This window comes from Phacochoerus africanus, chromosome 3 (genome assembly GCF_016906955.1).
Source record: "Phacochoerus africanus isolate WHEZ1 chromosome 3, ROS_Pafr_v1, whole genome shotgun sequence".
NCBI classification, from domain to species: Eukaryota; Metazoa; Chordata; class Mammalia; order Artiodactyla; family Suidae; genus Phacochoerus; species Phacochoerus africanus.
This window is the reverse complement of record NC_062546.1, coordinates 104,366,213-104,389,586: the sequence shown is the minus strand read 5'-3', so window position 1 is coordinate 104,389,586 and position 23,374 is coordinate 104,366,213. Positions and strand designations below refer to the sequence as shown.

The 23,374-nt window shown below is 37.0% G+C and overlaps 1 protein-coding gene across 3 annotated transcripts in view; it reads left to right on the top strand.

Moving 5' to 3' along the window:
* VEGFC (vascular endothelial growth factor C) overlaps positions 1–23,149 on the top strand; it is a 94,966-nt gene extending 71,817 nt beyond the window's left edge. For all 3 annotated transcript variants that reach the window (XM_047772291.1, XM_047772292.1, XM_047772293.1), the window contains exons 4-7: positions 3,009–3,160; positions 18,450–18,556; positions 18,868–19,201; positions 22,649–23,149. In XM_047772291.1, coding sequence (XP_047628247.1) covers positions 3,009–3,160; positions 18,450–18,556; positions 18,868–19,201; positions 22,649–22,763 — 708 coding nt within the window. In that variant the 3' untranslated portion in view covers positions 22,764–23,149. The remainder of the gene's footprint in view (positions 1–3,008; positions 3,161–18,449; positions 18,557–18,867; positions 19,202–22,648) is intronic.
* The last annotated feature ends 225 nt before the right edge of the window (positions 23,150–23,374 follow it).

Genomic DNA, 23,374 nt, shown 5'->3' with positions numbered 1-23,374 from the left:
CCTTTCTTTCCAGTCTGTGAGGCCTCTTCTTTCAGCCTTTGGCCCCTGCCTGGCCACCCCTTAGGCTACTCTGGTACCCAGTTTTCTCCACTCAGTCCTTATGGACTTGACAACATTGGACCTTGTGACCACACACACCTTTCTGAAGCTCTCTTCTCTTTATTCAGCTTCCCTTAGCTTAACAATACCCTCTCCTGGGTCTCCTCACCAGGTCAGACTTCTTTCCAGACATATTTACTAGTTCATTTGCCTTTTTCACCCCTTAAATGTTACTGTTGCCCAGGTTTCTGTTGTTAGACATGTCTTCATTGAGAATGATTTCACCAAGTAATCTTATCAATGCTCAAGACTTCATTTCCAACTTTAATACCAATGGCCTTTACTTTTTTCATTTTTCTTTTTTTTTATTGTTATTTCCCCAATACATTTTTTTTCTACTATTTAGCACAGTGACCCAGTTACACATACGTGTATGTGGTTTTTTTTCTCCCATTATCATACTCCATCATAAATGACTAGACTTAGTTCCCAGTGCTACACAGCAGGATCTCATTGCTAATCCATTCCAAAAGGAATAGTTTGCATCTATTAACCCCAAGCTCCCAATTCATCCCACTCCCTCCCCCTCCCCCTCTCTCTAGGCAACCACAGGTCTATTGTCCAAGTCCATGAGTTTCTTTTCTGTGGGAAGGTTCATCTGTGCCGTATATTAGATTCCAGATATCAGTGATATCATGTGGTATTTGTCTTTCTCTTTCTGACTTACTTCACTCAATATGAGAGTCTCTAGTTCCATCCATGTTGCTGCAAATGGCATTATTTTGTTCTATTTTGTGGCTGAGTAATATTCCATTGTGTATATATACCACATCTTCCTAATTCAATCTTCTGTTGATGGACATTTGGGTTGTTTCCATGTCTTGGCTATTGTGAAGAGTGCTGCAGTGAACATGAGGGTGCATGTGTCTTTTTTAAGGAGCGTTTTGTCTAGATATATGCCAGGAGTGGGGTTGCTGGGTCATATGGTAGTTCTATGTATAGATTTCTAAGGTACCTCCATACTGTTCTCCATAGTGGCTGTACCAGTTTGCATCCCCACCAACAGTGCAGGAGGGTTCCCTTTTCTCCACACCCCCTCCAGCATTTGTTATTTGTGGACTTATTAATGATGGCCATTCTGACTGATGTGAGGTGGTATCTCATGGTAGTTTTGATTTGCATTTCTCTAATAATCAGGGATGTTGAGCATTTTTTCATGTGCTTATTGGCCATCTGTATATCTTCCCTGGAGAAATGTCTATTCAGGTCTTTTGCCCATTTTTCCATTGGTTGATTGGCTTTTTTGCTGTTGAGTTGTGTAAGTTGTTTGTATATTTTAGAGATTAAGCCCTTGTCAGTCACATCATTTGACACTATTTTCTCCCATCCTGTAAGTTGTCTTTTTGTTTTCCTTTGCTGTGTGAAGCTTGTCAGTTTGATTAGGTCCCATTGGTTTATTTTTGCTCTTATTTCTGTTGCTTTGGGAGACTGACCTGAGAAAACATTTGTAAGGTTGATGTCAGAGAATGTTTTGCCTATGTTTTCTTCCAGGAGTTCGATGGTATCTTGTCTTATATTTAAGTCTTTAAGCCATTTTGAGTTTATTTTCGTGCATGGTGTGAGGGTGTGCCAATGGCATTTAAATGGCTCCCTTAAGCCCTAAGTTCATACATTGAATGCCAATTAAACATAAATTTTTAGGCTTTTGTGACCAGACCTGTACATCTTCCTATTATTTCCACCATGACAGAGTTTAATTTATAAATTATGTAAATGCAAAAATTAAATAAGCAGTTCATAAAAAGTTGTTTATTTTCTGAACCTCTTTATTTATTCTTTAATGCTAGTCTTAATGTAGGGTCCAGAGGTGTCATAAGAAGTAGAAAAATTGTAGTATTTATAGATAGTTCAGAATTATATCTCTTAAAATAGTTACACATAGGGAAAGGATTTCTGCCATTATGATATTTTACCTAATAAAAGACTTCATCCAAACTACATGAACAAACGTCTTTTTAAAAGAGAAGAAACTGGTCAAAATTATAATACTGGAATAAATTAAATTAAAATTAAATTACTATACTGATCTTGTCAAGCACTTAATGGACAGGATTTCACTTTTACCATTATTAATAACAATAATTTAGATTTTAAGAAAACTTGGAATTTAAGTCCTCTTTGTTTTATTTAATCACTAATTTATTTGTATGTTCAACTTAAAACATTGTTTTTGTGGAAAAACAAAAAGAAGGGGAAAGAAGAGGAAAACTGAAGTTCTCCATGAATGAGACATTCAGCATGATATTTTATTTAAATGAAATATTGAAACTATTCCACTGCCCTGTCTTAAGCTAATAGTTTCATAATGCCTTTGTCAAAATAGCAGAAACAATGTTTATCTGTCAAATAATGCTTTTAAAAATAAATTCATAAGATATCTCAGAAAAATGCAAAATTACTTAGAGTTGAAATTTAATTTGGAATGAAAATCAGTTTTACATCTGTGTATTTTATGCCTGTGTATTCATTTACATAAAATAGAATTTAACCAAACATTTCTAGGTTGTGTGGCCAGTAGTTTTGCCCTTATATCACAAACATTTTTGTATCTGTGATAACTTTTAAACCCCTGGAATAATCTAGAACTCTGAAACAGCCCCTTTTTCCTTGAACACATCGGTCTGTCACATCTCTGCTCTGTATCATTGGTTGGTTATCAAAATTCTAATATGCTTATAATAGTGACATGACATAAACATATGGACTGTTTATTACTCTGATAAAGGATACTGATTGGACACAAAACAGTTTCCCATTGCAATCATAGGAACTTGAGCATCCTGCATATAATATGTGGTGCCACCTAATTATAAAGAGTTCATTTCACTCTTTTTGGGCTCCAACATTTACCATAAAAATGCTTTATAGAATCTATGTAATTTTTTCTTCTTTTTGTCCCTTCTTTGTAGTTGTTTGAAATTACAGTGCCTCTATCTCAAGGCCCCAAACCAGTAACAATCAGCTTTGCCAATCACACTTCCTGCCGATGCATGTCGAAGCTGGATGTTTACAGACAAGTCCATTCCATTATTAGACGTTCCCTGCCAGCAACACTACCACAGTGAGTATGAATTAAATCTGGTGTTTTTTTCCTTCATTTTCTGCTAATATAAAGTTATTTCCAAGTAAACAAAATTGATTAAAAGAATTTTTGTGAAATTTGCTATACTTCTGCATCAAATGAAAAAATAAGACATATTTAAAAGTGTACCATGAACATACAATTAAACTGAAGCAGGAAAAGCCATGTTGTAGACAAAATAGCTTACAACATAAAAGAAGTATTTCTATGGAATGGCACACATGCCACCAACATTCATCAGTCAGGAAATCCAGGTATGCAAACTCATAGATGTTGTTAGAACTGAAAATATTTGAACCTAAGGTTCCTCTGCCTGTTTCTTAATTTGATAAATGATAGCATATGCTCTGTTAGATCTTATAGAAGGGTCTGGATAGAACATCATGTATTGACTCTGTGAATAGTTAATAATGAATCATTGTGCATCGAGTTCCTGTTGCGGTTCAGCAGATTGAGGACCCAACATAATGCCTCTGAGGATGTGGGTTCTACCCCTGGCCTCACTCACTGGGTTAAGGATCCCGCCTTGCTGCAAGCTGTAGCCATAGATGGCAGATGGGGCTTGGATACAGGGTTACTGTGGTTGTGGCATAGTTCAGCAGCTGCAGCTTCATTTCAACCCCTTAGCTTGGGAACTTCCTTATGCCACAGGTGCGGCCATAAAAAGCAAAAAAAAAAAAAATCCTTGTGCATTGCTATCTGAGAGTGAGGAAATTTCTGCTTTCTGTCAGCAAATGAGGATACAACCCTTTGTTCTTTAGGATAGCCAGTGCATGTGGAATGTGCATGTAAATAAGCATTATATAACTCCAACATTTATAACAAAAGTATAAGTAAATTGATGGGGCAACATATATATTATAATTTTTTTTAGAAACCTTGTATCTTATTTATTTAATTAAAATAATTTTTTTTGGCCAGAAAGTTCCTGGGCCAGGGATCAAACCCACTCCATAGAAGTAACCAGAGCCACAGCCGTAATGATGCCAGATCCTTAACCCACTAGGTCACAAGGGAACTCCAGAAACCTTGCATTTTAGGGGTCTTGGCAATAAACATGATGTGCTAATAGCAGTTTTCCCAGTTGCATCTCTTTGTGCTGCTTTACTTTTTATTGGGCGGAGGAGGGAGTGGGGTGGTGCACACACTTGGCGTGCAGAAGTTCCCAGGCCAGGAATCACACTTGAGCTACAGTAGTGACAGTGCCAGATCCTTAACTGTTAGGTCACCAGGGAACTCTCCTGCTGCTTCACTTAGTGTAACTGATAGAAGGCTTTATCTTTCCAGGAATACTTTAGGGAAAACTTAAGGCTAGCCTCATTTGACTGACAAAAAGAAAAGATCTTACAGACATCTGTGAATAAATTCATGCAAGTGGAGACAGTAACTCCTGAAGCAGTAGGTGGGATTTAATTTTTGCAGCCCTGGGAGTTCTGTTCACCTCTTCACCTCTCCCCCTTGGCAACTCATCCATTCTAAGAACTTCAGTCATTATCTCTGGGCTGATGGCTTCCAAAATTGCAGCTCAGGATCTGAGCATATTGCTGATTTATAATATTTTATCTAAATCTCTTTTATATAGCTGTGTTTATAATTATATTAGACAAGATGGGTACAAAATCAAAGATGTGTTAAGTCCCTTTATTTACCTCTACATTATTCATTATTCATAGCCTCTCATATTCTTGTAGGCCTTGAAATCACATAGTTGTCATTAATTATTTCTTTTCCTTATATCATACCCAGACACTATAGATTATTTTGTGGGGGACAGGAGACACCCGCTCCAACTTAAACTGATCACTTCATTTCCATTGCTGCCATCCTGATCCACTTAACTTGGCATCTATTTCTCATTTAACACAGTGATTTCAGGGCTAGTTTTCTTGTATCAAATATGCTTTCAACTCCTCTGTAAAGTTACAAGTAAGCTTTAAGAGGCATCATTTCATTCATCAGACCAGAAACTGTCAGTGACTTTCAACTTCTCAAAGAACTGGGCTTAAATTTTCCACCTCTGTCTTCTGGTATCAGCCTTCCTTTCATGTTTGGCTTCCCATTCTTCACCAATGCTGTGTTTCGCAAAGTCTGATTCCCTGAACACCAAGCTCATTTCCTGCTCTGTGTCTTGTTTCTGTTCTGCCCTGGCTTAAAATAATTTTCCTTTCTTTTCTGCCCTTCCAAAGCCCTATCCATTTCTCAGAGTTCAGGTAAAGGTCTTTCTTCAGCATTTGTCATGTCCAAATACCGCAGCCACCTCTGCTTCTTGAATACCCAAAGCAGTGCGGCATTTACTCTGTCTTTGCATGGATTTTTTAGGGGTCCGTAAAAGTTGCGTGTGAAACTGGATTATGAGAGTATTTCAGGTAGGCTTATGTCTTCTATAATGGCCAACTTATAACACTTAAAAACAATTGAGGAGTTCCCATTGTGGGTCAGTGGTAAGAACCCAACTAGTGTCCAAGAGAATGTGGGTTTGATCCCTGACCCCGCTCAGTGGGTTAAGGATCCGGCGTTGCTGTGACTGTGGTGTAGATTGACATCTGCATCTCCAATTCAGCCCCCAGCATAGGAACCTCCATATGCCGCAGTGTGGCTCTAAAAAGCAAAATTCATAAATAAAATATAAAAAATAAAAATAAAAACAATTGAACCATGGCTATGTGCAGCCCTTAACACACATTGTCTCATTTGGCCCTGACAAAAATCATCTATGAAGTAGCATTAGCCTTCTTTTACAGATGAAGCAGGTAATCACACTCCAGACTAAACAGATCTACTGCACTGATGAGCAAATGCTTGTAAATAAAAAGACTTACTTATCTGTATAGATCTTATAGCATTTGCATATTTTACTCATGTTTTCATCATTACTTATTCATGTTACTGCTACTATAGGCTCCTCCAAGTCAAGATGAAACAAAAGTTTAGAGCAGAAAGAGCTTGGATCTTAGAGTAAGCCAGATCTGAATTCAGGCCTGCTGCTAATTAGCATTTTAAGATTGGGTGTTTCATGTCTCGGTTTGCTTATGTATCAGTTTGCTTATTTATAAAATGTAAAGATGTACAGAGTATTGAGGTAAATAACTGAGTGCATTTTCAGTGCTTAGCATAGGGTCCAGCAGCTAAAAGGGCAATTTTTTTTTTTCCTTTTAAATTTTTATGGCCATACCTGCAACACATGGAAGTTCCCAGGCTAGATACTGAATCCAAATCATAGATGTGACCTGTGCCACAGCTGTGGCAACACTAGATCCTTCAACCCACTGCATCAGGCCAAGGATTGAACCTGTGCCTCCAAGTGACCCAAGTTGGCACAGTTGGATTCTTAACCCACTGCACCACAGTGGGAATTCCTAAAGGGCAGATTTATTGTTATTAAGGTTCATGTTGGATTCATTTCCTTGTCTCTGTGTTTTTTAGTGTGTTTTATTTTGTACAATAGGAAATGTATTTTATATTCCAAGCCAATATGCACATAACTATGTGTATATGTAATATCTATATATGTATGTAACACTATATACGTAATTTCAAAGTAGATAACTATATAACTTTATATGTAGTTATATAGTCATATATAACTATAAAAATAAAACAAAGTATTACTTTTAACATATTTCCTTTATGGTAGTGCTATTCAACCTTTTTTTTTTCATTATCACCCCCTAAGGATTCTTTTATAGACATTCTTCCTAATAACCTCCTCCATGAAATTTTAATACCACAGACATATTTACATCTCTTTATGTACCTTAAGTATGTCTGAGCTTTATACATTAAAGGAAGTAGAAAGCTTACTTTTTTATTCAATGTGGTATTAAAAAGGAGAAAATAAAATTTTTATGGCAAAAAGTTAAATAAAAATGTAAAAACTGTTAATATTGAACATAACTTTATAACTGCTGAGAAACATTTATTTACTTATATAAATGGTAATATATCAAATTACATATGGAGAGTAGCAATTGATATAAATGTGTAATACATATATAATAATTTTTAAAGCATTCAAAACAATCATTTTCCAGAAAAAATAATTCTTAAAAGATAATTTCTTTAAAAGTTTTGGGGAAATTAATATTTTTAAACTTCTGCTTCATATGAGAAAACAACATTTAACTTATGTAGCTACTACTCATTTACATGTCAACATTTTTTTCATTTCAGCATTTGATATGCTAATGGTTTGAATAACATTTTTATAGAAATAATAAAATAAATTTAAACTCTTAGTTTTTAATCCTTAAAGCTTAAGTCACACACAAAAGTCTAAGCGGCAGCCACAAGGCAGCCCATGGGCGCACAGAGGCACCTCTCACCATATGACTCTGAGATACAGTGCTTGGTCAAGAGGAATTCCTCCCATCACAGCCATTTATTAAATAGTCTTTTATAGCCTTATCTTATACACACTTTGGATATCTTCCAGGGCCAATAAAACCCAGTAGAAATTAGATACAAAGGAGTGGGATTTTGTTGGTTTTGGAGGGCCAGAAACCATTGTCAGATCTAAGATGATTCTTCCCCAATACCCAGTTTTTACCCCCTTACAAATGGTATTATTCCCATTATGAATGCATGCCTTATTAGTGTGATGCCCTCAAACACTTTTCCCCATTGTTTCTCTTTTTTTTAAACATTTATCTCAACCTATTATGAATTGTGACCCACAATTTAATTAAAGATGCCCATAGTCATCATGTATGTATGATGAATACATAAATATGTTTTAAAAACATTATCTTTGTTAAGAGTTAAGAGGAACTGCCACCACTATGGCTAAAATTAAAAAGATAGAAAAAAAAAACAAGTATTGGAGAGCATGTTGTGCAATTGGACTCATATGCCACAGATGAGACTGTAAAATGGTGCAACTCCTTTGAAAAACACTTTGGCAGATGCTTATGAACTTAAATACACACTTAGAATATGATTGATAACGTCCTCTCCTAATTATTTATCCCAGAGAAATATAAACATATTTCCACACAATAACTTGTAGACAAATGTAAATAGAAGCTTTATTAGGCAATAACTGGGAACAACCCAACATCCATCAAAGGTGGGTGAATAAACAAATTGCAGTGTATCCATTCAGTGGAATATTACTGACCAGTCTAAAAAGAATGAACTATTGATACACACGACAGACATGGATCTCAGAAACATTAAGCTGAGTGAAAGAAGCTAGGCTAAAAAGGATACATACTGTATGGTTCAATTTACATGAAACCCTGGAAAAGACAAATACAGTCTAGACTCAGAGAAAGCAGTTGCCTGAACATGCGGGTGGTGGGGATTGACTAGGAAGGAGCAGAGGGAACCTTTAATGTTGATGGTGGTAATAGTTACACAAGTGCATAAATCTGTAAAAAGGCAATGAATTTAAAATAGGAGCTTTTTATTGTATGAAAATTACTCCTCAGTAAAACTGATTTTGGAAATGTCAAGAAAAGACCCTTTATTAACTATAATTTTGACATTGGTACAGGTTCAAAATGGTAGATGTCTTAAAATCTTTATGGTGACATTTTAAGTGAAGATTATAATGATTCCTTTCAGGGGGAGGGCTTCCCAGCACTGCCTTATATAGAGATGGAGATGTGGATCTGATGCAACAGTATCCCGGTTCTGCTCCATCCCTGCTCTCATCCTCCCTGTCAGGAGGAGGACAAAGCATGTCTTTTCCAAATGCACAGTGTTATATTTACATTATTATGAAGTAGCAGACCATTTGATTTGTGTTGTTTGCAAACAAGTATAACTAAGTAATTAAAAGAATGAGTGGCTCACAAAATGAGTCATTCATAAAATACTCATTGAGAAATTCCCATTGTGGCTCAGTGAGTTATGAACCCAACTAGTATCCATGAGGATGTGCGTTCGATCCTTGGCCTTGCTCGGTGGATTAAGGGTTTGGTGTTGCCCTGAGCTGTGGTTTAGGTTGCAGATGCTGCTTGGATCCCACATTGTTATGGCTGTGGAGTAGCCCAGCAGCTGTAGCTCCAATTTGACCTCTAGCCCAGGAACTTCCATATGCCACAAGCATAGCCCTATAAAGCAAATAATAAAATAAATAAAATAAAATAAATAGTAAAGTAAAATAAAATAAAAACTTATCGAGTCTCCAAAATGGATAGACTGTTTCTAGGTACTATGAGACAGGACAGAGATGAGCTTGACTGCTTCTAACCTCTGAGCATTCACAATCAAGGGACATGGGTTATATGTATATTGTTATTGTTTTAATTTTACCAAATATTACTGTGCACCAGGTATCTGCCTCCCAGGGTCTCATGCTCAGAACTAGTGCTGCCAGGTGCCTGCCTGATGACAGCCACCACAGAGCACAGAGTGTGCTCATTGCAGGTGGCTTTCCAGTGTGAAAATCCGTTCTCTGCTCACCAGCTCTTTGAATTTTGCCTAAGTTTTGTAAACATTCGATGACATATTTCCTCATCTTGAAAACAAAATATAAATTTAACAATTATATGTAGCATAATGCAGTGTAACATTTATAACCTAATCCTCACAATCTTTCAATAACATGATACTATATTACATATTAGTCTAATATTATAATAGCATAATAAAGATGATGAGGAGGGCAACATCTAACTCACAGGATGTAGTGATGTTAATAATTAGTATTCTGTGTTAAACATTAGCACAGTGCCTGACACAGAATAGGCATTCAGTAAACATTGGCTGCTATTTTTACTAATATTTTACAAATGAGAAAATTAAGTCTTAGAAATATTAATTAACATGTACAAAGCTAAACAGCTTCTTAAAAAGTGCCAGAAAGAGATAAAAAGTGTTTCTTTCTCCTAACCTCATGCTTTCCCCTATACCATATAGCACTTCTAGTATTTACAAAAAACTTTTCAAATCTCAATATCAGCAGCACCAAAATTCATCATAAATTCCAGAGGTAGAAAAGATTTTTCTCTAATAGAAATGGTTAGATATCAATATTCATATTGTTTCTCTTTTTTCAATTATTTCCTCTTATATTTTCCTTCAGATTGAACTCCATGAATTTCTATGGCCCCTTTAATAATGGAGACTCTCTTTCTATGGAGGGAGCCATTTGTGACTAAGAACTGGTGCCCTAGTTTTATTTCCCTTGATGTTTATTCATGAGATATTTGTGTTGTGTCTCCTATGTGCATAGCACTCTGCTAGGAAATGTAGGCTCTTTTAAAAATGGATAACATAGTTCCTTAACTGAAGCAACGTATGCACCAGAGTACAAGCACAAATATATCTAGTGTAATAAGTATATAATACACTGTACTCTGCTTCATTCAGTCACTCACCAATCAGTTGTTGTGTGCCATCCAGGTACTACTGTTGTACTAGCCTAAAGAGATAGAGGGATAGATAGGACTGCTACTCCAGAAGAAATCCCATAAGTGAGTCCAACATGTAAACATAAGACTGGATGGTGAGGTGGGGCAGGTCCCGCTGGATCATGACTGAGCAGGGGTATGATGGAGAGAACCTCTGGGAGTCCAGAGGGGTCAGCAGGATCACACATACCATCCCAGGGTAGGCTTTTTATCTTTCTCTTCAAGCTGCTCAGAAGCCACTAACAGGGATGTGGCCGGAAGTGATGTTTACATTTTCTGTGATATAAAGAACAGCCTGGTGGCCATGTAGTGGGTGGATTAGAACAGCCAAACAGAAGCTGGAAAAAGTGGAGAGGAAGCTTCTGAAATAAGCCAAGAGAGATATCCTAAGAGTGAGAACCCTGGCAGTAGTGGAAGGGGTGGAGGGTGGAAAGACATTTGAAGTACAAGAAGGCCTGTAACCGGGGGTGGTATATGTGGGACATAGAGAGGGAGGCCGAGGATGAATCTACTGGACCATATTCAGAAGGATGGGGGTACCTGCCTGTTCATGGCAAGAAGGGGCTTGAAAAAGAGAATGAGGTGTTCCCATGTGTGCTTTGAGTATTCATGGTATCTCTAAGAAGTCAAAAGCTACCAGCACATAACTGGTACCTAAAGCAATGGGAAGAGCTTAACCTGACCAAGGAAAATGCAGGAAGTAGGTAGAGAAGATGAGCAGCAGATGATATCATGGGGGTGTGAATATTTAGGAAACTATTGCAGAGGCAGTAGACTGCAGGAGACAGAGAGTCAGAAAAATTCAGCATAAAAACCATGCGAGAGATATATTACCAAATCCAAAAGATTTTGGAAAAGCTAGTAAATGCAAGGAAGGCAGTGATAAGAGGATCAAATATCAGGAAAGTGCTTAAGAATGATTAGGACTGGAGTTCCCGTCCTGGCGCAGTGGTTAACGATTCCAACTAAGAACCATGAGGATGTGGGTTCCATCCCTGACCTTGCTCAGTGGGTTAAGGATCCGGCATTGCCGTGAGCTGTGGTGTAGGTTGCAGACATGGCTCAGATCCCGCGTTGCTGTGGCCCTGGCATAGGCCGGTGGCTACAGCTCTGATTCGACCTCTAGCCTGGAAACCTCCATATGCCATGGGAGCAGCCCCAGAAAAGGCAAAAAGACCAAAAAAAAAAAAAAAAAGAATGATTAGGACTGAGTCCATGATCTGAAGGACATGACATGGAGATAATATAGGTATTTATTAATGACCTACCAGGGACTGAACACAGAGAGGGGGGTGTGGTTTGAGAAAGAGGGAGAGAGAACAAAAGAATGAGAGAAATTTCCCTTTACACATGAGAAGCTGAATCAGAGGGATCAAGTAACTTTACCTAGCATCACACAGCTAAAAATGGAGCAAAGCAAAGATTCAAACGAAGTTTGGAGCCAATCCATTCCTTTGGATGTGCAGTGATTACTGCATTTTTAACTTCTTTAAATTAAAAAAGAAATAAATTCAAGGATCAGAAATATCATATCTTCCACCCTACTTCAAAATGTAACAAGTTATTTCATAATATTCACTTAAGACACAAAGCCCTAATCACTGTTCTTCACCCTCCATTCCCAGAAGTACCCACGACTCAGAAACTGTATTATTCTCATTCCTGCTTTTCTATTTCTAGAGTATGTGGATGTATTAGCATACCACAAGATATTATATAGTACAGCTTTGAGTGTTCACATTGTTATGTTAAAGTTGTGACTTTTTTTTGTCTCAACAGTGTGTTTTAGAGATGTAATCATATTGATGACTGTCAGACTAGTTTACTCAATAAATAGCTGTATAGTATTCCACTGGAAGGATAGATAGATAGATAGACAGATGATAGATAATTTTTTGTGATTATTCTATGACAATATACTATAGGGAAGGCAATAGTGATGCATTAGGAAAAGAGTAAAATCAAAGGAGAGAGATGTCACATTTGAGAGACAAGTGCCTTAAAGTTAATTTTACTCACTGATAAATTTATTGGTTAGTTAATTGGTTATTATTGACTACAAAGTTTTCCTAAAGGAAACAGCACATTCTGGAGACAATAGAGTAGAATAATTTAATTGGGTTTTAATCTGTGGAAGCAACAGAAGAGAAATTACAAAGGGGATGCTAAGACTATGCTTCTAGAGCTTGAAGTACCAGCCTCCAGTGTTTCACCCTCTCTGTAGAGGTATCAGGGAAGCATCGGGAGTTTGGAGTAGAGGGATGACAAGGCATTGTTCACCATGGCCAAGGTACTTTGAGTTGTCTCAATGGATGGTATAGATTGCAGATGTGCATTTTTTCAGACTGATAGGCTGTATCAGTCTTTGGGGGAGAATCGTGTTGTGGTAAGAAAGACAAAAAAAGGGGTGAAAAAATAAGGAAATGGATAAATCTAGCCTGAAGGCTAATTTGTGACTTTGTTTATATTTTTCATTTCTTTTACAAAAATGTCAATATTGTTTACTAAGACACCCAATAATGCACACTTATCTTCTAAGAAGTTATGGTTATTCAGATTTTCAGGAACATTTTATGCTTGTGAGAACTCATCTCTTCTCCCAGAAATAGAGTAGATTTATAGCCATGACACCTTCTGATTTAAAACTTGAGCATCTATAATAGATTCCCCTGTCCCAATGCTTAGGAGCTTGACTATGAGTTTTTCTTTATTCCATTTTAATTTTTCATTCTTTTCTTTTTAATTTCAAGATTGCACATTGTTGCTTTACTAAAATAGAGATAAACAGAGTAGCATGATAAATTTAGTAAACTGTATCAGAGCAGAAAGACAGAGATAACATATCTGCCAGTTAAACTGGGACATAGTCTTGCCACCACTTGATCAGAAACTACCTTTTTTTTCAACATTTTAAAATGTGTATTTTTATTCTGCCCTGAAAATAGTCTCTTTGCAAGTTCAAATTCCTTGGTTCATATGCAGTTATTTTTGAAATCTTAATTCATATGTCCATTCATCCTCTTTCCTACAAAGCTAATTATGTAAATATGTCTAACACCTTCAAATGAGCACCTATGGTATGAACTGATTTACCAGTGGAACTCAAGTATGAGATTTCATACCCTGAAGCATATTTTTTCAAAAATGAAGCCAAATATTCTGGAGTGTGCCTGCTTTTGGTCCTCTCTAATTTTCGCTTAAGGATGATAATGGATAGCACAGCACTCCTATGGCTTGCTGATTGACTAGTAGAAATTACAGCAAAATGTACATGATGGAGACGTTTTCATCAGTACATCCTCTATACTAAGGTTTAGTCTGTGATGTTACCCATAAAGGGGGACTATTAGATCAAATATTTTGTGAAGCTTAATTTTTTTTTTTTTGGTCTTTTTGTCTTTTTTGTTGTTGTTGTTGTTGTTGTTGTTGTTGTTGTTGTTGTTGTTGTTGCTATTTCTTGGGCCGCTCCCACGGCATATGGAGGTTCCCAGGCTAGGGGTTGAATCGGAGCTGTAGCCACCGCCCTACGCCAGAGCCACAGCAACGCGGGATCCGAGCCGCGTCTGCAACCTACACCACAGCTCACAGCAACGCCGGATCGTTAACCCACTGAGCAAGGGCAGGGACCGAACCCGCAACCTCATGGTTCCTAGTCGGATTCGTTAACCACTGCGCCACGACGGGAACTCCGAAGGTTAATTTTTAATAAATGTCCATGTTATTAGACCAAATCTATCAGTCATTTTTGAAAAATTTTAATAGACTTTCTTTTTAGCAATTTTAGGTTTACAGAAAAACTAAGCAGAAAGTACAGAGAGTTCCCATCACTCTTCCTGCCTCTGCAATTACTCTGTTATTAACATCCTGCATTGGTGTGGTACCTGTGTTACCATTGATGAACCAATATTGAGACATTATTAACTAGCATCCATAGTTTATGTTAATATCTTTTTGTCAAACATTGTATGGATTTTGACAAATGTATAATGACAGGTATCCACCATTATATTATCTTAAAGAATGTTTCAGTGCCCTAGAATTCTTCTGTGCACCATCCCTTCAACTCTGCCTCCCTTTGCCTGAAACACTGCCATCACCCAGTCATTTTGATGTCTTATCAATAGTCCAATGCCCTCAACACATTCTCTTGTTGTTATTGTTGTTAATGTAATGTTGCTATGATGAGATAGACCAGTGGCTACTGAAGGACATTTTTTACTGAATTCCTGGTTACTTTTTATTGTTTCTCTGATCTAAATAAATCTGTTTGTTCACATTAAATATAGAAATAAAACTTACAAGCTGATAAATATACTAAGTACTAGATTTGCATTGTTTCAACCTATCAACTTCTCTCAACCTTGTACACCCAAGCAAATCCACAAAAATGGCAAGTTTAAAAGAAGAGGCACACAGGCTTCTAGACTTACTCGAGCATCGTATGTTGCTATGCCTTAGTCCTAGTGATCATCCAGCTCTAAAACAAGCTGTCCTGTACTCAGCAAGCCAATTGGTGATGACTTGGTGTAACTATATCTCAGTTTCAGGTGGTAGCTGAGCTTTTATATATGGCAGGTTACTGCTTTAAAACAATCATTTATATTCACACAAAGGCTGCAAGATTATATTTATAAGCCCATTTTTATACTAACGCAACTATTTTATTAATCTTTCAAGTATTGTCTAGAAAGATTATTAAAACCATGGAATTTTCATCAATCACCATGTATTCTTTTTAACAAAATCCCCATTTGATCCCATTATCCCAGTCACAAGCCAAAAAGGAACATCAACAGACATAAGCACAAATTAGCATGAAATCAATAAAAACCAATACAAGGGAAGATAAACATATGTATTTTTAGATATATCTGTTAAATATGTTCTTTTTTATTTTAGAATCTTAAAAATGAATATAATTCTGATTTCTATTCATATACTGAAAAATCTGCTTAATAACATTGAATATCAAATCCATTTTTACTTTATCATTTTCCATTTGATATTAACCACTCTTGCAAAAATATAAGCAAATCAATATGTATAGATTGTAAAGCGTATTCAAGGACCACAAATGATGAACTCAAGATGAACACAACAATTCGAAGACTTTTGGAATAAACTGTTGAAATAGTTTACCCAGGGCTCTGTGGCTTTGATAATGAAAGAGGGTATTTTCCCCTCTACCTGCTATGCTGACAGCAATCTTAGGCACAAATGATCTGGATTGGTATTCCTCTGTAATATATCACAGGTTTGATTGATGTTGATCATAGTGGGTGAAGTTCAGACAATATCAGCAGTTGGCCATTAGGAAATCAAAACCTTGTTTTGATGTTTTTCCAACATTGTTAATGTGATCAGAGTTCTCCGTGCTATTTTCCTAATGGAGTACAGAGCATCTTATTGGATGTCCCATTGAAGGATCTAAAGATATTTGGGAGGAGTGTATGAGAGCTCATAGTATATGCTTTTGGACTAATGTTACTGGATTACTTCCTGCTTTTAACAAGACTCAGCATAAGGTAGCTATTTGAAGAACACAAGTGTGGCCTATAGGGGCCCCATGGTCAGCACAATTTTAATTTAATTTAAATCTTGCTTCCAGTGAGATTAATCAATTAAGAGTATGGTTCATTTCCACAGAAATGAACAGAAAGAATATGTTTTTAAAGAAATCATTCAGGGAGTTTCCATCATGGTTCAGTGGAAACAAATCTGACTAGGAACCATGAGGTTTCAGGTTCAATTCCTGGTCTTGCTCAGTGGGTTAAGGATCCAGCCTTGCCATGAGCTGTGGTGTAGATCACAGACGCAGCTCGGATCTGGCGTTGCTGTGGCTCTGGCGTAGGCCAGCAGCTGTAGCTCCGATTAGACCCCTGGCCTGAAAACCTCCATATGCCACGGGTGCAGCCCTCGAAAAGACAAAAAGACAAAAAAAAAGAAAGAAAGAAAGAAAATGCATTTCCCACCTCATATAATTCAGTTCATGATCCACTAATGGGTTGCAACTAACAGCCAGGAAAACATGGGCTTAAGTAACAGCAGTATAAATCATGTGTTGGCAAAATGGAAGATGCTTTTCTACTACGACTCCATCACACTGTGCCCGCCTGATGCCCACATGGGGGTATACTATTTAAACCACATATAGGTCCATATTGGGGCAACACAGCCAAAATGGTTTCACTGTCATTGACAGAAGAGTGATTCCTGAGCCAGGATTAATTGCACTGCTAAGATATAATTACACACAATGCTTCTTATCTGATGGAAGGGCACTCAAGTTTTGGATAGGATGTAAATTCAAAAATGATATTGTTCTGGCAAATGGATAAAGACTGTTTATAGAGTTCATGTAGAACAAATATGTTTATCACTTTCCAAGAAAATAAAAACAAAACTATGTAATGCATAGAGACTTGCTCTCGGGAATACCTACAATTATTAAGAAGGTATAATGTTCTCCAAGGAATATTGTTAAGTGAAAAAAAAGGATTACAACAGTGTACAAGGGGTGCTATCTTCTATGTAACAAAATGAGAAAAAATACATACACATACTTTACATCTTTTATTTGCTAAAAGACACACTGATGATATAAAAACCTAAGAAGACACATGCTGGGGATCTGAATCCAAAGAAACTTTTTTAAGTGTACTTTCTCTCATAATTTTAACTCAGATAATCACACAATGTTTTCCATTTTCAAAAACATTAAAAAGCATATCATATATGCAGGATAAAACAAATATCTCAATGTATACTTATATTTAAGCAAATATAAATATTGAGATGGTTAGAAACCAAGATTTTAATGGAACAGATTAGTTTCAAGTCAAAGGGCTAAATTGAAAAACCCAGTAATATTCAGTTGGATTTGGAAATAGCACTGTGAAATTTTTTTTCCCCTAAAATATGTACAGGTGTCTTTTGCTTAAGACCAATAATTTATTTGCAAATTTTCCAGCACAGAGAATTAGTGCTCCCTGAGGGGGTGGGTGATTGCAGGTGAGGAGGAAAAAATGGGCAGGATGAGCTTATGGCCTCTGTTTATCCCAGAAAGCAGAAAAGTTGGAAAATTAAAGGACCCATGGCATACAGCACCAACAAAGAGGTCCCAGTTAGCAAACAGTGGGATGGCTGGCACATCAAAGGGACATTTGGTGTACCTGACTGAAGCCCATGTGTTCAGAGTTTGTAGTAAAATAAATAAGAAAGATGGAAGAAAGAAAGAAAGGAAAAACTAGAACAACAGCAAAAAAACATGGTCTTTGATTCCTTTCTGAGGAATATGGCATTTTTTATTAATGGACACTTTATAGTTATGGGCATCTGGGCTTCAGATGTAAGTCAGGAAAGGCTGTTCCTATAGAATTGGCTGAAAAAGCCAAAAAATGGAAGAAACTCCAGTGGCTACCAATCTCCTACTAATAGATTACTAAAATAAATAATAGTACATCCATTTTATGGACTACTGTGAAACCAGTAAAAATAATGGAACAAATTTTATGAAATGACCTGTAAAGTTGTCCAAAATGTTTAATGGAAAAAGTAAATTTCAGAATAGTATAAAAGGCTTTATCCCAGTTTTGCATGAACTAAAACAATATGTGATATACAAGTAAATGTATTTGCCTTAAAAAGATAGAAGTCTGGCATCTTTGGTATACATCTTTGATATGAGACCATACCACTAACAGTGGGCACCTCTGGAACTTGAATTTGACAGCACCTGTGGATGGGATAGTTTGAGAGGGAACATGTGCATTTCATTTCATATATTCTTAAATCACTTTAATTTTTTTTTTTTTGGCAAGCGCACATTGATCTTGCAATACATCAGTAAGAAAAGAGATGATCCTTTCCATGTACCAGTTATACTTTTGTTTAACCTGTCTCTCCCACAGGTGCCAGGCTGCAAACAAGACTTGCCCCACAGACTACATATGGAATAATCACTTCTGCAGGTGCCTGGCTCAGCAAGATTTTATTTTTTCCTCTAATGCCGGAGATGGTAAGCCCAATGGTGTTCTAAAGACTAAATGCCAAGGGTCTCTATTTTGATTAACAAATACCATAATATTAAAATCACATGTTCAATATTCATTCTCATGCTTTGACCTAAGTCACTGCAACACAGGACATTTTCTGCTTCATACTGGAATTGTTTTGAACTTCTTTTTAAAGGAACCTGCCTGTCTTTGTGCACAACCCTTTAATGAACCACATGAAAAGGAATAAGCTTTTAAATGCTTTTTGTTGTTTCACACCACACCTAGATCCAAGTAAGGTTATAAAAAAGATGTTCTGACTGTGTTTGTCTAGACTCTGCGGATGGCTTCCATGACATCTGTGGCCCCAACAAGGAGCTGGATGAAGAGACCTGTCAGTGTGTGTGCAGAGGGGGGCTTCGACCTTCCAGCTGTGGACCCCACAAGGAGCTAGACAGAAACTCATGCCAGTGTGTCTGTAAAAACAAACTTTTCCCCAACTCGTGTGGGGCCAACCGAGAATTTGATGAAAACACATGCCAATGCATATGTAAAAAAACCTGCCCAAGAAATCAACCCTTAAACCCTGGAAAATGTGTCTGTGAATGTACAGAAAACCCACAGAAGTGCTTCTTAAAGGGAAAGAAGTTTCAGCATCAAACATGCAGGTAAGAAATCTTCAGAAAGAGTATTTATTTCTCTTACTGGAACTAGTTTTCTCAACCCAAAGCAATTTTCTCAATCAAAACATTGATTGTTAGAATGGGACTAGATTAGTTCTAAAAAATGAATTCTGATGTTTTATAACCAATGCTAAACTTTCGTGGGACTGTGATTGCTCCCAAAAAAGCAAGATGGGAGCCCTGGGAACCAAGACCAGAACTAAGGTCAGAACGCACTCTAAGTCCTTGTCCCAGAGGCTAAGGTAGTAGTTCTCAACACGAGTTGGAGAACAGATGCACAGGATCGTCACCTGTGGAGCATTTGCAAAATACATCCAGGCAGTGCACATGTGTCCCCACCAAAAATGATGATAATACTGTGAGATGTAATTTTGGACAGCTGTTCCAAGCGCAGAAAAGGTGCACAATTTACAAAAGATAGGATAGTACCATTGACTGTGGAATCACATCTAGAAATGAAAATAGTTAAGCTAAGTATTTAATGAAATTAGAGGAAAAAATCAATATATTGTTAAAGGTTACTCAAGACATTCCTAGACCTGATTTTCCTCCTTTCTTCCCCAGAAAAATAGGAGTCTCTTGAACTCAAACACTTTCAGTGTTAACCACTGAACTTCTTCCTCTCTGGTCTGAGAATAAGCCAGCCCTGTGCTTTGGCCGTTTCCTCCCACTTTCCTTTAGCCTGGCTCCACCAATTATGCCCTCTCTTCCATTCCTTTAATGTCCTCAACTCTACTGTCCTTCTTCCTCACTTTACAAAAGCTCTGAAGTTCTTCTATTTTATTGGCATCTAACTGCAATATTGAGCATTCTTTAGCAACCAAGCCCTGTTCTTGTCTTCTGAATGGCTCTAAGACCAGGCATCTGAGGTTTATCTCTGCCTTCACCTCTCATCTCTCATGTATTCATCCTACTGTTACCAGTGTATGCCCTAGGAGTCCATGAGACCCTTCACTGCCTCATCCAATGGACAATGTGGCCTTTCTGTCACTTGTCCTTTCTGTAGTTGTGTAGTTTCTCTTCAGGTGCCCTCTTTTCTGGTTGAAACAACGTTGTGCTTTCCTGGTTGTCCATTTTGTTTTCTCAGCCTTTGTTCTCCATCACGCTCTCTTCTTCCACCCACTCTTTGCAGACGCTGGTAACACCCTTTCAACATATGACTTATTCACAGGACTTTAAACTTACCTTTTCATTTATTTACAATTTAGTATCTGCATGGATGTTCATCATTACTTTTATCTTCAGTAAATTGTCCTTTATGATTCTCAAGAGTTTGTGCTCACATTTTGCTTTATATTTCTCTTTTTTTAATCTCCTAGAGCATCTATTTCACTTAATGTTATAAATGAAGGCAAATAAATATACTGGTGTAAATGCTTATTAGGAGTATTTCAGTTTAAAAAACAGAGTATCCAAACTTCATTCTACAGAAAAAGAACCTGATGACCTGAGAAATTAAACTACTTGCTCAAATTTACTCAACCAGGTGGTAATAAAGTGCTATCAATAATGCAGATGTCTTATACCCTTTGCATTACAAAACACAATTACATACAAAATACAAATCAAGTTCATAAGACACTAAATACTAACCCAAATGTCAAATAGCTGTATAGCAAATACACACAGATGGTTTTGGGTAGTTGTCTTTTGTATACAGAATTTCTTAGATCTTTTAATCCTCAGAATTTTCCTTTTACTTCATAACATAGCACACTTACAACCCGAAATTAACTCCAAGTACTATTCTACATTCTTTTCTAAAATTTGCCTAAAATTATATTAAATTGACTTTTCTGGGGATTACTTTATGTTTCTGATGATCTGCCCACACTAGCATATAAGCTTCTGCATACAGACTCCCATGAATCTAGGTATCTCACTGATAACATTTTTTCCCTTTATCATTCCAGAAGACCTTACAGGAATCATTTTGTTTCCTCCTTAGAATATTTTGAACATAACTATATTCCAGTTTTACTTGCATATCCTACTCTAATTATCAAAAGGATCCAGAAATGAAGAATAAGAATGCTACATCTTATGAAAGCTCATTAAAACATTTTGTATATTAAATCTGAGTGAACCCAGTTTACAGTGACAAGTTTTGTTTACATAAAACTGACCAGCTATTATATTTTTCTACAGAATTCTTATATTAACTTAGTAGGAAAGATTCCTGTCATTGTATTTCTCCTTGTAGCATACATTGTTTCCCAATAGCTTTCTATTTGCTGAATCTCTCCCCATGTTCATTTGCCTAAGTGTATATAATTCCAGGTTTTGTGCATCTACTAAAGCAAAAAAAAAAAAAAACCATAGTTTAATATTTTGAAAATATATATACTCCTCATTTTCTCTTAATACTTATTCCAAAAGTATGGCAGGCAGGGTATACATTCTGTGGTTGGTTCACTGCCTTAGTCAGCAACTTCCATTGATTATTGAGAATTGCATCTTTTTAGTAAAGGAATACCAGTGGCCTTATAATAATGCATTTGTATTAGAAATGAAAATAAGTAATACTTTAACTAGATGTGCTTTCTTTTCTGGAGCAAAAGGAATGATAGTTCCGAATCACACTTGTAGTTTTCCTGTCGTGCATTTTTGATGTCCAGGCTACCTTGCACTTTCCTCTGTGCCTCCATCCCCATTGCCCCATGTTACTTATACTCACCTTCCAAAAAGCCCCTCAGACACGACTCCCATTCAGTGTAGCAATTGGGCTGCCAATGGTATTGGCTTTTTGGTTGTTTGGCCTTTCACCATTACTAGAAACTGGACATCTAGGGTAGAAGAGGGACCCCATAATGAATATTGTCCCTTGCTGACCCTGCCCCTGCCCCCTGACCGTACTGTTTTCACATAGAGCCCAGGTATGAAAGGGAGTGTGAGCCACCATGGTGCAGCCAGCCTACTGCCATCCGTGCCAAGACAAGAGTGAGGGCGGGGCCCTCGCTGCAGACCCTGGTCCTGCCAGAAGGGCTGGGCTCCATCTCTCAGAAGTCTGGGTTCCAAACGAGTCCCAGATTCTTATGAAGACTGCTGTGCCTATGTGATCACGTGAAATTGGCAGACCTTAAATATTCACTTTCAAAATTTATTTTATGTTCCTTTCATCCAGGAAGCACAGAGCACTTCAAAAGAACTAGAACTAATAATACCTCATTCTCCCACTTGTTATATCTGTAATCAAGACTGGGCTTTTGTTGTTTTTTTTAAGTTTTTCCGTTCCTCTTAAATTTTGTAATTCTGGGCACAAACTGTAGCAATTTATAAACTGGAGAACAATTTTATGATAAAAAGAGTAACTTTGTTCTAGCTTGAAAACTTAGAAAAAAACAGTGCTTAGAAAAAAAAAAGTGCTTTTGTAGCCTAACAAATTCATCACCATGGTCTTTAACAGAAGTCTGTCCTTCTTTGTTCCCCTAGTTGTTACAGACGACCGTGTACAAATCGAATGAAGCATTGTGAACAGGGACTTTCATTTAGTGAAGAAGTATGTCGCTGCGTCCCTTCATATTGGAAAAGACCACATATGAACTAAGACTGTACTCTTTTCTAGTTCATAATTTTTTCTCTTATGGGAAACTGTGTTGCCACATTAGAACTCTGAGCACAGAGACTTTGTGGGACCCTGGTAACAAAGACAGAAGTCAGTTTCCAGAACCACGTGGAACATTAACAGAAATGGACTGGAGTTCATCTACAAAAGACCTCTTTAAAAGACTGGTTTCCTGCCAATGACCAAACAGCCGAGGTTTTTCTCTTGTGATTTAAAAAAGAAAGAATAATGACTATATAATTTATTTCCACTAAAAATATTGTTTCTGCATTCATTTTTATAGCAATAACAATTGGTAAATCTCACTGTGATCAATATTTTTATATCAAGCAAAACATGTTTCAAATAAAATGAAAATTGTATTATAAGATGTTCAGTCCAGTACCATCTTAGGCTACAGGCAAAACCTGATATTATGAAAATATTCATTTCCACCTGCCCTTTCTCTTTTTCTCTCACAAGATGTCAGATTTTGATTGCTATGGAAAAGTTTGATCCTGTAGAAGGAAGTTTCAGGGAGACAGCAGTTGCTATTACGTTTTATTTAAACTTAATATATTTAATGAGTATAAACATTTTAGCACATGATACTT